We start from the raw sequence: 16,971 nt of genomic DNA, 5'->3' as shown, positions 1-16,971 counted from the left end.
CCATAATTCTTTTTTTTTTTTTTGAGAGAGAGAGAAGGCACGCATACACACGTGGGGGGGGGGGGGGGGTACCAGGGAGAGGCCTCTCTCCAACTGAGAGATCAAGACTGAGCCCAAATCAATAGACCCTAAAGCTACTGAGTCACCTAGGTGCGCCTAAAATCATAATTCTTAATTGTTCAATATATTCTGATATTTTTTAAAAAATAAAAATATATTTACATTATGAAGATAAAAATATTTTTACTGCAGATCCATTAGTATAATATAGTACTATGATTACATTCTTCTTTTTGTTGTTGTTATTATTTTTTTAATGTTTTTATTTTTGAGAGAGGGAGAGAAAGAGCACAAGCAGGAGAGGGGCAGAGAGAGGGAGACACAGAATCAGAAGCAGGCTTCAGGTTCTGAGCTGTCAGCACAGAGCCTGAGGCGTGCCTCGAGCTGATGAACTACAAGATCATGACCTGAGCTGAAGCCAGACCTTTAATCTACTGAGCCACCCAGGCGCCCCGTGATTACATTCTTCTACAGCTTTCCCCCTCTAAACTTTCTCGATTGCCCTTTTTTTTTTTTTTTTTTTTTTTTTGAACTGTTTGCCTTCATCTCCATTTCTTCCCCTTTATTTTTTCTGAAATCTTTCTGGAGCTTTCTGTCATTTTAATCTGGACTGGTTGCTTTCCAGGTCAGTTGCATAGCTGTCATCCTGCAGCTTTATTTCCCTGCTTTCTTGCCGTGTATCTGTTTTTTTCCTGGATGCTCTGCCTCTAAGTTTTGCTGAATAACATCCTCAGATATTTTCTCAAAGAGTTCATAGGAGATAAACTTTGTTTATTTCTGCATCTACAAAAGTGTCTGTTCTTTCCATCATCTTGATGCTAGTTTGGATACAGAATTCTAGATTGAAAATAATTTTTTCTTAGAACCTTGAGGGTGTTGCTTTATTATTTTCTAATATTCAGTGTTACTGATGAGAAGTCTGATTCCAGTGCAGTTAATATATCTTCTTAGTGATCAGCACCTCTCCCCCTTACTCGCTTCCCTTATGCAGATTCTGGATGCTCTTAGGATCTTTGTTTTATCCTTGCAGTTATGAAGCTCCACAGTAATGTGTTCAGGAATTCTTTCACCTGTTGTGTGGAGCACTCACTAGACTCTGTCTGAAAGCTTGTTGTCCTTGGATTTGGGGAAAATCTCTTGTTCTTTATTACTCTTCTGTTTTCTCTACATTTTTTGTAGACCTCATTTAAGTAAATTTTGTCCTTTCAAATTAATTCTCTTTTTTTCTCCCATATTTTCTAATTCACCTTTCCCCTTCCTACTTCTGGAGAAATTTTCTTTATCTTCTAGTATTTCTGCTGAACTTTGTATATTTCCTGACATCTTGTTCTTTGTTCCTTTTTCATAGTATCCTGTTCCTGTTTTATGGAAGCATTAATTGTCTGAAATCTGGCAGAGGATACTGAATAGAGTATCTTTAAGTGTTCGTTCTTTCTTGAATTATATCTTTCTCTCAGAGTTTTTTTTCCCCGTTTTTAAATTTGACAGTTTTCTTCCATTATGTAGGTTTTCCATAGTTGCCTGTTGATCTTTGGTAACCTGTTTACATTTAATGCAGCAATAGAATAACTGAGCTCTGTGTACTTGGGTTTAGCTCCTTAAAAGGCTGCCTTACTTTGGGAGGAGTGGGTCAGATGCTGACTCTTACTGGATTGCTAAATGCTAGAAACAGAAGCCTTTCTCTGGGGCAACAACCCCTATCCTTATCAGCTGACCTAGTACTTCCCTACATTTCATTCTTTAAAGAGAAAACTTTCAGTTTTTTGTTTGTTTATATTTGGATGGTAAAGTCTGGTTGCTAATATTCTGTGAGCAGCTGTAGAGATAGGGATCTTAGTCTCTGTCCCAATCTCCCCCTTAGTCATACCTGGCATTTCTGGGTGAGTCCCTGGATTTTGCAGGACAAATTGTCTCCATAGGTACTCCTGGCACTAATTTCTTCCACCTACTGTTTTAGGCATGACTCCCATCTCCTTTCTGATTGCTAAAATTTGTTGAGATTTCCTGTCTGTTCATTGTTGCCCCTTCTCTTTTATTTATTTTTGTGGATTTATTCCCTTAGTATCATTTTAAGAAGATTCTTGAAGGGAGAAGAGGTAATTTCCTGTGCTCAGTATATTGTCTTAAACCAGAACTTCAAAATACTTATGAAGGCTTGAAAGCATCTTATATTTTAGAAGAATTTTCATGAAAAACCATAATAAAACCCACTTTGGTGCTTAAAGGCATTAGTTCTTGGCTCTCAAGAGAATGTGGTTTTCAAGAATGACTTAGTCTCTGAAGTCCTTGACTGAATAAAGTACATTATGATCAGGGTAGTGAATAAAAAATAATTATTATTTGTGGACCAGACACTTTTGTGTTTTATTAAATATGGTTTCATTGAATCCTCACAGCAATCCTAAGAGGTAGTATATTATTTTCCCCAGTTTACATAAAAGGAAACAGACACAGTAAAGTAATATAACTTGCTCAAATACTGTATAAATGATACAGAATGATTCCCTAGCCACATTGATCTCTGTAAGTATTAAAATGAACTACAGTCTAGTTTATCTTTTCTTCCTGGAAGTTGGTGGCTTTTTGATAATATTATGGAACAGAGTGTTCAGACAAGAAGTCAATACTGCCTATTTAGGATTGATATTCTTGTGAAGCCAATACAATTAATGAAAACTTTAGCCTCTCTCCTGTCTCATACTAGCAGCCAGGATTCCGTGCTGGTTAGTAAGATGCTACAGTCACTCAGAGTTTGCAGTGCTTGGCTATGCTACATTTTATTTTATTTTATTTTTTTTATTTTTTTAATTATATGAAATTTATTGTCAAATTAGTTTCCATACAACTAGTGCTCATCCCAAAAGATTTTTTTTTAATTATATGAAGTTTATTGTCAAATTAGTTTCCATTATGCTACATTTTAAAGTGTATTCCATTTCTGTGGGGCGCCTGGGTGGCTCAGTCAGATGAATGTCCGACTTCGGCTCAGGTCATGGTCTCACAGTTTGTGGGTTCGAGCCCCGCATCCGACTCTGTGCTGACCGCTTGCTTAGAGCCTGGAGCCTGCTTCAGATTCTGTGTCTCCTTCTCTCTCTGCCTCTCCCCCGCTCATGCTTTGTCTCACTCTGTTTCTCAAAAATAAATAAATGTTAAAAAAAAAAAGATTTTTTTTAAGTGTATTCCATTTCTAGAAATTTGTCCTACAGTTCTACAAGTGCACAAAGTTTCATGCACAGGAATGTTTACAGCATTATTTATAATAGAAAGCTAAAAGAACCTAAGTGTCTGTCAGCAGGGGATTGGTTAATTTGTAATAGGTATATTCATGCACATGATGCTATGTAAAAAAAAAAAAAAATGAAAGAGATCTATGTATGCTGATATAAAAAGATCTTCAGGTAATACTGTGTGAAAAGTCATATATAGTATGACTATATGTGTAAAAAGTGTTCGTTAAGTATGCGTGCTCATGTGTTTGTATACATGTGGGAAAAATGGGAAGAACATATGAAAAGAATTGTTACTTCTGATGGGGATTGTAGGGACTTCAATTCCATATCTTTAAGTACCATTTTATTTATTTTACTATGAGCACGTAAATTTTACAGTGTTATGAAAATAAAGCTTAATGGTTTTCAGTAGCTATCAGTAGTATACCAGCAACTACTAACTGGCCCTGGGTTTCTTAGGTGAGTTAGGATCTAATGGAAGAGATCTGGGTATCTGTACCCTATCAAGGACTTTAAGTGGTTCTCAATATTAGGCAGCTGTGCAGTCATGCTCACAAATATGCATAATTTAGACTAGGGCGAAATTACCGTGGAGAGGCAATTAAAAGAATGAGACTACTTTGAATAATGCCAGACTAATAAATTTCAAAACTTGGAGGTGATAAATGATGTTCCCAGAAATTATCAAATGTTTTACCTTTTAAAAATGTTTGTTTATTTAGAAAGAGAGAGCGAGTGAGAGCCAGCCAGGGAGGGGCAGAAAGAGAGAAAGGGAGAGAGAATCCCAAGCTGGCTTTGCACTATCAGCACGGGGCCCGATTTAGGGCTCGATCTCACAACCCTGTGAGATCATGACCTGAGCCAAAATCAAGAGTCAGACATTCAACCGACTGAGCCACCCAGATGCCCCAATTACCAAATATTTTAGAGGTAGACAACCTAATTTATACCACCTGACATGGAAGAAATAGACACACATCAGGGATCCTGCTCAGGTGTGTCACAGGTGAATTCTTCCAAATCTTTACAGAACATGTCATTCTGTCATTCCAAATCTATTTACAGTATTTCAGAGCAGAGAGAAAAAAAAGTAAAGCTTGTTAGTCGTGTTTACAAAGCCAACATAGCACCACTTCCAAACCTTTCAGATACAGGAGTGTTATTTTTTGGCCAAATCATTTTAAGATTGTGGTTAAAATTTTATAAATATAATTTGAAAAAATAATATATACCATGACTAAATGGAATTCATTTTAGGGATCAGAGGATGGTTTGATGTTAGGAACTCTATTAATTATTAGCATTAATGGACCAAAGAGAAAAATTATGATATTTTACTTTTCTGCCCCAAAATGCACACAATAATATTAACTTCTGTTTGTGGATTTTGAAAACCCAAAACCCGAAACAAAACTCTTAGATGAGTGGAACTAGCTGAATAGTTTCACATAACAAAGGTGTTGCAGAATGTTAGCTAGTACCGTGCTTAATGACAAAATACTAGAAGTGGTCTCGTTGAAGTTAGGAAAAAGATGATGAATAAAATACCATTCCAATTAAAGTCACAATTTATTTTGATAAATGATTCTAGAGATTACCTGGGGGAATAAATAATATGAGAATAGTCCAGGAAATTCTAAACGAGAAAAAAAAATTGAGGACTGGGCTAATAACTCTATCAGGTATTTAAATATTATAAATCTAAAGCAAGGAAAGCAGTCAGAAAAAAATTCATGTAAGTGTGAGTGGCCTTTTCAGGTTACTGGAGAAAAGGAGATAAGGAAACACTCTCATATTGATAGTGGGAGAATCAATTTGAGTAACCTTTTTGGAAGGCACTTGGTGATAGCAAATGCATTTTTTTATCTTTTTAAGAGAGAGAGGGAAAGAGCACAGCTGGGGAGAGGGGCACAGAGAGAGACAGAGACAGAGAGAATCTTAAGCAGGCTCCACACTCAGCGCAGAGCCAGACATGGGGCTCAATCCCACGACCCTGGGAAAACCAACCGACTGAGCCACCCATGCACCCCACAAATGCATTTTTCTTTCTTTTTTTTTTTTTTTAATTTTTTTTTTTTTTAACATTTTTATTTATCTTTGAGACAGAGAGAGACAGAGGATGAATGGGGGAGGGGCAGAGAGAGAAGGAGACACAGAATCGGAAGCAGGCTCCAGGCTCTGAGCCATCAGCCCAGAGCCCGATGCGGGGCTCGAACTCACGGACCGTGAGATCGTGACCTGAGCTGAAGTCGGACGCTCAACTGACTGAGCCACCCAGGCGCCCCCACAAATGCATTTTTAAGTGTACTTATATTTTGGTCCAGCATTCTGCTTCTAGGAATTATTCCAAAAATTTCTTCAGAGACAAATTTTGTTGCATTCACAAGATTGTGATGGGAAACCACACCTGATACTGTTTCATCAGAGATTGTTAACAAATTTGTATTCACAGCTTCTTTCCTCCTCTGCTGCTTTCAAGGATTTGTGGTCTCTCCGGTCGGGGTAGCTTGGAAACATAGTCCTCAGTGACACATATGCCTGACTTGGGCTACAAAGTGAGTTTGTTTTAGGTGTCGTGGCCAGGATCAATCATAGGGAAGTGACTGCAAATATTTTGCCTTTGAGCTCTTTTATCTCCCCTTTTAAAACCTCCTTCCTGCAACCTGATGGGACAGTTTGATATATATCAACTCTTAAAATTTTGTTATGCCTGATATAGTAGAAAGGTAGAATCCTTCCTTGCTCTCCTACCCTCCAGCCCCTCCCGCCCCTCCCCCCTCCCCCCACTACCCTCTAGTCCCTTGGAAAGAGCTTTGGGTTTGGAATCCAAGGACCTGGCTTCTAGAGCCAGTTCTTCCACTGACTAGCCCCGAGACTTAGGAGAAACAAGATTACCCTTCTAAACACTTTGAGAGTCAAGCATCCTAACCTGTTTTTGTACTTGTCTTTCCTCCTTGTACTCACCTTCCTCCTGTTAATTCCTTAATCCATTACAAACGAAATTTTACCCTACTGCATCTCTACTAGTGCTCCAGCAGCAAAAAACCTCCTAATTGCAAAATATCGAATGCGTTTTCTTTCCTTTTTTATTTGTTCCCATTAGTTTTCTTTTTTGAAAAGTGTCTATCACTCTTCTGATTTGAAGAAATTAAATATTTTTAGTAGTAAATACAGACTCATGTGAAGAAAACATAGAAATATCCCTTACTCTCAGCACCCAGAAATAATCACTGGCGTGTTCACTACCATTTATATGTACGTATCTTAATATATTTGGGATTATACTTCTATATACACTGCTTTGTATCTTCCTTTTTGTTTTCAAAACAATACTGTAAGCAATGGGTTTTAAATGTTGTATGGTTTTCTCATTATATATTTACTTCATAATCAGTTCTTGTGGTGAGTTTAGGTTGCTTCTCATTGTGAACCCCTTTGTACATGAATCTGTATGTGCAGTAATGATTTTCTTTCAGGCTTGCTTCCACCTTCCAAAACCTCTTTACACCCTTGATTTCCTCCTTCTGCTGGTCCTTTTTGCTACTGCTTCTTTCGTAGGCTCTTTTTTACGCCTACACTTAGGTTATGGTGTTCTCCAGAGTTCCCTTTGCGGCTCTGGGCTTGCAGGCAGTCTCATTCATTTACTCCCTCAGCTTCAGTCATCACCTGTTGTCTGGTTCCCAGGTGTGGAGCACATCTCGGCAGAGTGCTCTCTTCTGAACACCCTCTCTGCATTTCTTACTGTTCCCTGGGCATCTCCTCCTGACTGTCCCATGGGCACCTGAAACGCACATAACAGGGATAAACAAACCAACTACATGCAGTTTCCCTTTAGGTCGTCCCTTTACCTAGCATACATACAAGGACGTATTTTAGATGTTTTAACGTTTGTTTTATAAGCAAAAGTAGCCAAGATATGTAATGATCCCTTACAGGATGGCACGTGGGCAGAAAAGGATAATGGATAGGGGTAGTGATCCTAACAAAATGCCTGCGTATCTTTCAAGGCTTGTGTGGCCTTCTCAACTCTTTCTTTTCCTCATAGTCGGCTGATATGAATCTGCCTCCTTATCCTCCTTGCCCTTTTAAATTTATACAGAAGTGATGCCCCTTAGTGGCAGAATCAGGAACTTCCTCCATTGCTGATCAATCACACGAAAAATGTCTTCTTGTGTGCTTAAACAAATTGTTATTGTGATTTGACACATTGCTGAACTGTTGTAGGTGCTTGTTTTGCAATTCTAATAAATACTTCCGACTTCACCCGTAACGACTAGGTACCTTCGTCTTTGAGTGTTTCAGGAAAAAAGAAAATAGACCAAATATGCTCCACAGGAGTGTGGAATGTGTATCTTTTGAGAAGGTGAGACAAGGATACTTAATGCTTATTTTATTTTAAGAGTATAATGTCTGTACAGTAGACATTACTCCAGCTTTTGGAGTTGTAATTAAATCTCATAACCTAAAATTCTCTTTCTAGTCGGATACTTAACTTGCAGCTAGTCTAGAAATACTTGTTGAATGACCTAATGGTCAGTGGCGATCCTTGAAGACCTTCATGCTTTAAAAAAAAACAAAGCAAACAAAATTTTTTTAAAGAAAAGTAATATAACCACAATTAAATACAATCTGGGAAATTAGAGAAAAAAACCCTACACTTGATCTCCCCTGACAAAACTGCCGATAGAGTTTTTATATATCTGGTTCTTTTCAGATTTGTGTTTATGTGGTTAAAATTACATATCCTGCTTTTTTTTCCACTTTGTCATTTTATGACTGTTACTTTAACTGGCTGCATAGTAATCTTGTAGTTGCAGGGACTTTTGGCCTGTTGCATGTACAGTGTGTATGAAGAGTGGATGGTGCCTGGTTTCTGAAAAGTATGACTCTTGAGCAAACACAGTAATTCTAATAAAATAAAATTGTGTATCACATAGATTTTTCTAAATAGGAGAACTATAGGGGCACCTGGGTGGCTCAGTCAGTTAAGCTACCAACTTCGGCTCAGGTCATGATCTTGCAGTTTGTGAGTTTGAGCCCCGTGTCGGGCTCTGTGCTGACAGCTCGAAGCCTGGAGCCTGCTTCAGATTCTGTCTCCTTCTGTCTCTGCCCCCCCCCAAAATAAACATTCAAAAACATTAAAAATAAATACATAAATAGGGGAACTATATAACCCTCATAATCGTAAGGTCAGTGCTTTATTTTCAGACTTCTAAGCCTGAAACCCGAGGAAGTTGGTTGTCAGTAAGTGTAATATGCTATGTGTCAGCTATGTATTTTGGAGAAGTTACAAACAGATGTTAGATACCTGTTTATTTGGAGGATTATTGTCATTAGTATTTAACATTGTGTTCTCTTACAGATTATGGAGCTTTGTGGTGCAACGAGGCTTGGTTATTTTGGAAGAAGTCAGTTCTACATTGCTTTGAAACTTGTAGCTGTTGCCCAATCTGGTTTCCCTTTAAGAGTGGAAAGTATAAATACAGGTAAATATGGAGTACATTAGTGGCTGAAATGAAATAAAGTCCGTAGAATTGCTGAGTCTTCTTGATATTTTATTGGCATTTGTGACCCTAAGTGTCATGGCTTTAATCTCACTACCATGCTTTTTTTTTTCATTTGCGAATATTAGAAAAATATCTCTTTCCTAAATCTGTTATGGCGTGTATGTACTTAATACATATTTGATGATAATATAAAAATTGTTAAAAGTGATGATTTTTCAGAACTAATTCACTAAAAATTGCTTAGAAAGAGGTTAGGTGAATAATTTTATCAAAGTAAATGATGAATTGTAGTGAGCATTTTCTTATATGCCTTCCTTATATTCTTCTTTTCTGCTGAGTATAAAATAGCATTATACTTGTGGGTTTTTGTGTGGGAAAGCTATACACTTGAAATTAGAAACTATTAACCAAAACTTTCTGATAGAGACAATATTAAAATATCGGCAGACTAAAACCTGGTTACAGACATCTGGCTGCCTTATAAGTATCACCTAGGATAATTTGTTTTTTTTATGCTTTGGAGGCTTATTGATGCCCAAGTCAGTGGAAATTCTGTAAAGGTAGGCACTTAAATGCAGACAGTTCTTTGGTTGTCATAGCAAAAAGAGGAAAGAGAACACTTGAGGTTTTCTGTAATGTTAGAATTTTTATAAATAGTTTTAAGCACCAGCTCAGTTTATTAGTCAGTGTGAGGTTTTCATTGTGGACTTCTGGTTTGCCACACATCATTCTTCTAGAATTGAGAGTGTATATTCTTTTCAGGTAATTTTGAATTCTTTTACTTACATCCTGAATAAGCTTGGTTTAAGTGTGGAGTTTCAAGGCAAATGCAGATAATCATAGTGGAGGGAAGTGTACTTTCTGTTAAAAATTCTGCTACTGTTTTGTTCTAGTCTAAAAGTATGAGCTATGATTGACCTGCAAAGAAGTTCTGTCTTCTTTCTTCTCTGTTTAAAATTGAATGTAGGATATTTGCTGTAGAAGTGTCATAAGCCAGACTAAAACGGATAGATATGATGCCTTGTGCTGTGTCGTTGGCAGGTGAACAGTAAAATATTTTCAGGAACTTGTGCCGTGAAAATGTCTAGATTAATCTAGTCTCAGTCTAGTGACATTTTCTATGTTTTACTTACAGCTCTAGCATCTTACTTAAGAGAATCAGTATGAGTAGAAACAGCCTAGCCTTCCCGGTCAGACTGACCTAGGTTCAGATCCTAACTGTCAGTTACTATCAGTGACCTTGGCATCTGGTAGCCTCAGTTGCAAGCATAGAGCCAGACAGGACAGTTATTACAGTTTTAGAAGGTCAGTTTAGTGTTGCTACTACTTTCTAGGTTAGAGTCTCCCTAAACAGCGTAAGGGAGGTGGTCTAAATGTAGTGATAAACATGTGTCTGTGGTTTCTGTATCAGTTTTTACAAAGATTCTTTTTAATATCTAATTCATATTTCAGTTTTAATGTGTGCCCCTTTTTCTTTTAAAGTAATAATTATTTTTGTGGTTAACAGTGAAGGACCTTCCTCTGCCGAGATTTGTTGCTTCAAAGAATGAACAGGAATCTCGCCATGCAGCCTCATATTCTTCAGATTCTGAAAATCAAGGGTCTTATTCTGGTGTAATTCCCCCACCACCTGGCAGGGGGCAAGTGAAAAAGGGATCTGTAAGCCATGACCCTGTCCAGCCTCGTACGTCTGCAGATCAGCAGGTAATCATGTGCACGTAAACGTTATCGGTTGATGTGCTGTATAGATGTTCACATTAAAACTTATTGAGTGCCTTGTTGATAAAAATTTAAGTCTTAGAATAATAATAATATTCTTTCTAGGAACCTGCATCCCCAGTCGTTTCACCACAGCAGTCCCCACCAACTTCTCCACACACATGGAGGAAGCACAACCGTCACCCCAGTGGGGGAAATAGCGAGAGGCCACTTACAGGACCTGGGCCATTTTGGTCTCCCTTTGGTGAAGCTCAATCAGGTATTTTAAAATTCTTTAGAAGACAGTTATTTATTAAGGGTTGTAAATTAAAGGAAGCTTGATGATGTTCCTTCCAGAGTTTCCTCCAAGATAATTTTAATTATAAATTAAGTGCCTTAATTAGAAGCAAAAGCCAACCATGAAAATTTGTAGGCAGATACATCAGTTTAAACAATGGTAATTGCGTTTACATAATACATATAATTCTTAGACAAAGTTGATAAATATCAGATGCTCTGAGGGTGAAATGGGTAAATAATAACTTCCCAGAATATTACATATATATTACATTAGCTCCAGTATTGACAAGGAAAGCACACAGTAACAATTTAAAAAATTTCAATGAGGTATAATTTTATTCATTTTCAATTTTTTTATTAAAGCTCTTTTTTTGTTTTATTTTATTTTATTTGAGAGAGAGAGAGAGCGCATGTGTGTGCATGGGGGGGGGGGGGGGGGGGAATAGGGACAAAGAGTGAGAGAGAATCCCAAGCAGGCTCTGTGCTATCAGCACGGAGCCCCACTGGCCTCGATCTCGCAAACCGTGAGATCATGACCTGAGCTGAAATCAAGAGTCGGACACTTAATTGACTGAGCCACCTAGGTATCCTGAGATATAATTTTAAACTGACAGAAGAGATTCAGTTTGGAAATTGTTAACATTTCTTCAGAGTTAGAGTTGGAAAGAAAACTTGTATAATATGTATGTGGTGAGTTACAACTAAAAACCTATGGTTAAAAACAGTTGGCTTTTCTTCAAAAGTGAGTCGGCATGTGTACCATTCTCCCCCTAGGTTCTTCTGCGGGTGACGCAGTGTGGTCAGGGCACTCTCCACCTCCACCACAAGAAAACTGGGTCAGTTTTGCAGATACTCCACCAACCAGTACTCTTTTAACCATGCATCCTGCTTCTGTCCAGGTGTGACATTTTATTGGTATTGCATTTTTATTTGCTTCATTCAGAGTATTGCTGCGGTCATTGTTTTCATATTTTGCTGTGGCACACTTGATAAATGCAAGTTCACTCCTTTTACAGAACACAGAACTCTGCTCTGTGCCTTTTCTTAAAGTCTCTTCTCATTGGAATGTTTCACTAAAAGTTTTGGCTGATTTTCTTTCTAATTATTCAGTGAAATTTTGAAAGTTGTCTGCCCCTAAGAATATCTCCTATTTGCTTGGCTTTCTTAGCACGTTTTTCATAACTTTCTGTTGCTTACATATTGCTATCATTCTATGCACTTATATAATCATCGTGCAGAAACATTCAGTAACTTGATTATAACAAATATGTGGTTTGCTGATGAGTTTGTGAAGACTTCTTGTATTTTAAACATTCACAGAAAGTAAGTTTTATTTTCAAAGATGAGTAACCTAGCAATCTTGGCCCATATAATCATTACAGATAGAAAATGTACTGAGGAAAAAAATGTTTCATTACAGGACCAGACAACAGTACGAACTGTAGCATCAGCTACAACTGCCAATGAAATTCGTAGGCAATCCAGTAGTTATGATGATCCTTGGAAAATAACAGATGAACAAAGACAGTATTATGTAAATCAATTTAAAACCATTCAGCCTGATCTAAACGGATTTATTCCAGGTGAGTTGTTAAAAACAGAAATTCTTGTAGATGGGACAGGACAAAGTCTCAGTTTCATAATCTCAAAGGCATGGTTTTTATTGGTCAGAGATTATAAAGAAAATCAGTTCTCAAGTTGTGTGTCTAAAAAGCTGATAATCACTGGAGACAAAAACATGACGTGCACACGTGTTAAGGGTACTTTTTTCCCAATGAAAAAAGTCTTAAGACTCTTACCCTCATTTTATTCTTGGATCTCTACGTTCAGAATAACATTAAACAACACTGTTTTAACATTTCAGGATCTGCAGCTAAAGAGTTTTTTACAAAATCAAAACTTCCTATTCTTGAACTTTCTCACATTTGGTAAGTGTGGTGCTTCACATCAATCAGGTAATGTGGGTTGTTTCAAAGGAGTTTCCAGCAGGTCGATTTTTGAACCTTAAAAAATAAACTATTAGAGTAATCTTTTCAAGAATGTTCCCAAATAACTCAGTATTCCCTTCCAATAGTAGTCAGTTTCTATCTCACTCTCTGGAAAAGAAATAAATGATGCCAATACAGTAGTTCTTTTTAAAGTGCTAAAATTTGTTAAGCCATATTAGCTGTTTAAACCATATTAGCTGTTTCTTCTTGCTTAGCATAATGCATGGAAGAAAAGCTAGTTGCTTCATCCATGGTTATCTTTATCCCATTTGGTTTTTAATAAGCCTATACCTGTTATGTATTACCTATACCTATACTAAGCCATGTGCTTAAGAACATTGCTTAGCTCCCATTTAAGTCCATACGAAGACTCACGAGAGCTGTGATGTAGTTGGAATTAGTTATTTAAAGCAAATTATAACCACAAGTTACTTTCTAAAAACAATTATCATATAAGCATAAATGGTATTTCTACTCGATATCAATCTATTTCTTTATATTTTTTTTTTTAAAAATTTTTTTTTTTTCAACGTTTATTTATTTTTGGGACAGAGAGAGACAGAGCATGAACGGGGGAGGGGCAGAGAGAGAGGGAGACACAGAATCGGAAACAGGCTCCAGGCTCTGAGCCATCAGCCCAGAGCCTGACGCGGGGCTCGAACTCCCGGACCGCGAGATCGTGACCTGGCTGAAGTCGGACGCTTAACCGACTGCGCCACCCAGGCGCCCCAATTTCTTTATATTTTAAATTATTTTGTTAGTAGGGTTTTTAGTAGCTTTGAGTGCTGTAGCAGAAGAAAGATAATGCCTAAAACTGAAAAATCAAGAACTGGCAATATACACTTGCTGTTTATGGTATCAGGCATTAACTACAAAATGGTTGCCTCTGCATCCAGAAAGTGGGACAATAGTTGAGGGGAAGGGGGGGTTCTGCTGCTTCTTAATATCAAGCCTTGTAGTCTGTTGAATGCTATTTTTTTTTTCATTTTCTACACTTTTATTTTGTGGTGATTGTGAGACAAACACAATCCCAACATTTAGACTTCTCATCCTCCTTCCTGAGGACTATCTGACTCCATGGCTCATGCACCCCAAGTACAGTAGGACTTTGTAGAACTTTGATAACAATAAAAACAAAGTTTTTAAAAATTTCAGTGACGTATTAAGTGGGCCTGACTTTATCCTGTTACTAGAAATGCATATGAATTAAAGGTCCTTTTTTTTGGTGACCTTATGTATTGAGGGTGCTTTTCAGCATTTTATTATAAGAATTTCAAGTATTCAGAAAAGGTTAAAGAACTGTGCCTTGAACACTCATATGCCCACTGCCTGGGTTCCACAGTTAAACAGTTTGCTATATTTGCTCTATTATACTTTTTCCATCTGTGGGATTTTTTTAGGTTATGGATTGTACTTTTTCTGGAAAAAGATTTCTTTTTCTTCTTTTTGAGACATAAAGGGATCCAGAGCAAATGATTATATTTATGGCAAGTTTGTGTTCCAGGGAACTTTCAGACTTTGATAAAGATGGAGCATTGACACTGGATGAGTTTTGTGCTGCTTTTCATCTGGTAGTTGCTCGGAAGAATGGCTATGACTTACCAGAAAAACTCCCTGAAAGCTTAATGCCCAAACTGATTGATTTGGAAGACTCAGCAGGTAAGTTCGGGAGCCTAAGGGACCTGGTTACAGGCCTTGATAAAACATCATACTTGATTTGTAAGGCAAAATTAAGATAGATGTTAAAACTTAGCTTAACAACCTCAAGAGCATGTAGATTTAACATCAGAATGTAATATACAGGCTGAACTTGGATTAATGGTTTGTCTTAGTCAGCTTTAAAAAGGTAAATAATTATATGCGCTACTATTTTACTTTACACTTTTGACTTCCTGAGATTTTAAAAATATTTCACAGAATCTTGTTATTTTGCCACAAGGCAAACGCTTTAGTTGCATTATATACTGTCTGAGGTGGGAAAGGTAGCCTGTGTTATCGATATTTTTCCATTTAATGCATCTTAATTTGTTGAAGGACGGTGCCTGGTTTATCATTAGACCAGCTCAGTCTGCAAGCATTTTCCTTTCAAAAGCCCAACTCTTTTCTTCAGACTCTAAAGAAATCTGGAAATTTTGTGTTTCATTGTAAATACCGCACTTTTGTTAACCGTGTTTACAAGAATACTTTTGTAAATGCCCATATTTATTAGGCATTTCTTTAAAAGGAAACAAGAATATAAGGGGTAAAAAGTGAGCATGTTGTTTTAAAATTCAGAATGAATAAAAGGAAATCTAATGTTAAATTTTTAATGAGACTAATTAAATTACTGTTTTCGGTTTTCCTATCTAAATCATCTTTTCGATATTGTGATGGAAAGAATTTTATACTTTTAAAAGAAAAGCTGAAGCATAATTTGGCTCTGCAAAGGGCATTTATCTATTAGGCAGTGTCTGTTTAATTCAGAAATGCACATGATCTGACCTTATTGTCTAAATTATACAGAAGGAATCATATGCATGTTATTAATGTCACGAAGAGAACATTCTCCTTGATGTTAAGAATCTGAGTCTGCTTCTGGTTTTGCTAATTATTCCTGTGACCTCGGGCAAGTTCTGACCATTTATTTTTTGCCTTCTGTTTCTCCACCTGAAATGTGGATTTGATGCCATTCATGTTTCTGAATTGTACACTGACCTTTTGGCAACGAGAAAGTTGATTTAAAAATTGAGCATTGATTTTTATGTTTTTTAGAAACACTGTCCTATGAGAATCCTAGGATTTTTCTGATCATTTCAGGTAGCTATTAGGCAACCTCAACTTGAGCAGAAAGCTAAGTATTTTTGTTGACAATTTTGCTTCAAAGTACTTTGATTTCTCTAATTAAGAAATAAATGAAAACTCTATTTAGCTTATTTGATAGTAGCCAGAAGGGGAAGAAATTTTGGTAGCTACAAACATAGTGTATCATTTTAAAACTTGGGCCTTGTATCTAGAATTTTTCTGTGACTTTCTTTGAAAACTGGTAGGATACTAATACAAGGAAGTAAGTCAAGTTTATTCTGTTATGTTATTTTTTAGAGACTTGTCTGAACCTGTTATCTGTTGCATTCAGATTGGTGAATTTGGCTATAGCATGTAGTCAGTGGAGGCTTTTGTTTTTTATTTTTAATTTAAATAAATTCTGGTTCTTTATAAACTCGACTTACTGCCAGAATTTTAAGGTTGATGAGTCAAGAACTTCTTTTTTTGGGCATTTGTCTTTTTATCCCTGTTAAATCTGTTTAGCTAAGAGACACTCTGGTTTGGTTTTAATTTTTTTTTTTAATGTTTATTTACTTTTGAGAGAGAGAGAGAGTGTGAGCCACCCAGGCTCCTGTAGACACTGCTTTTTGCCTACATATATCTGTTTACTATTGCTTTAACTATAATTTTAAAGATGTCAAAGAAACAGATAATTTTGTCCCATTCCAACATAATATTATATGGTTTTCTGATCACCTTTATTCTAAACATTTGGCTACACAGTATTAAACTCAAATCTGCTTTGCCTACATATAAATGATAAATTTGGAATTCTGTTAATTTGGGGGTTAGAGAAACTGTTTAATATTTTTCCACCTACCTATCCTAAGCCTGAGATTCATATTTAAAAAAATATGAGCCTGGAAGAGCCTGGAGCCTGCTTCAGATTCTGTGTCTCCCTCTCTCTCTGCCCCTCCTCCACTCACACTCTGTCTCTCAAAAATGAATAAAAATGTTAAATAAAATAAAATAAAATAAAATAAAATGCCTGAGATTCATAGTACACAAAGTCCTTTGTATATAGAAATTGTGTGACACTGTAGATCACTCAATATCCACAAAAATAATTTAAAATAGCTGTGTTTTTAGAAGTTCACCTTAGAAGTTTTAAAAGTTAAAAGGCAGATACCCAAAGAGTTTCCTTTGGCGGAGCTTGCTTTGGGATTCTCTTTGGAGCCTTTCTGACTCACAGGCAAAAGTAGTTCCTGTTCCTCTGATCTCTCATAATATTGCCTACATGCTGCTTCTTATAGCACACACATCACACTGAATCCTGTTTTGTTTTGTTTTGTTTTCCTCTTTTACTACCTCTCTGAGCTCTTTAAAAACAAACAAACAAACAAACAAACAAAAAACAAGAAATGTATCGTGTTCATTATAGTATCC

At 36.8% G+C, this 16,971-nt stretch overlaps 1 protein-coding gene across 6 annotated transcripts in view; it reads left to right on the top strand.

The window, feature by feature from the left end:
• REPS1 (RALBP1 associated Eps domain containing 1) overlaps window positions 1-16,971 on the top strand; it is a 90,689-nt gene that overhangs the window by 40,854 nt on the left and 32,864 nt on the right. For all 6 annotated transcript variants that reach the window (XM_030316463.1, XM_030316462.1, XM_030316459.1 and 3 more), the window contains exons 2-8: window positions 8,653-8,776; window positions 10,305-10,501; window positions 10,622-10,775; window positions 11,570-11,694; window positions 12,216-12,378; window positions 12,660-12,723; window positions 14,288-14,442. In XM_030316463.1, the coding sequence (XP_030172323.1) occupies window positions 8,653-8,776; window positions 10,305-10,501; window positions 10,622-10,775; window positions 11,570-11,694; window positions 12,216-12,378; window positions 12,660-12,723; window positions 14,288-14,442 (982 nt within the window). The remainder of the gene's footprint in view (window positions 1-8,652; window positions 8,777-10,304; window positions 10,502-10,621; window positions 10,776-11,569; window positions 11,695-12,215; window positions 12,379-12,659; window positions 12,724-14,287; window positions 14,443-16,971) is intronic.

Source organism: Lynx canadensis, chromosome B2 (genome assembly GCF_007474595.2).
Source record: "Lynx canadensis isolate LIC74 chromosome B2, mLynCan4.pri.v2, whole genome shotgun sequence".
NCBI classification, from domain to species: Eukaryota; Metazoa; Chordata; class Mammalia; order Carnivora; family Felidae; genus Lynx; species Lynx canadensis.
The sequence above is the reverse complement of the archived record's forward strand: the minus strand, read 5'-3'. Positions and strand labels throughout refer to the sequence as shown.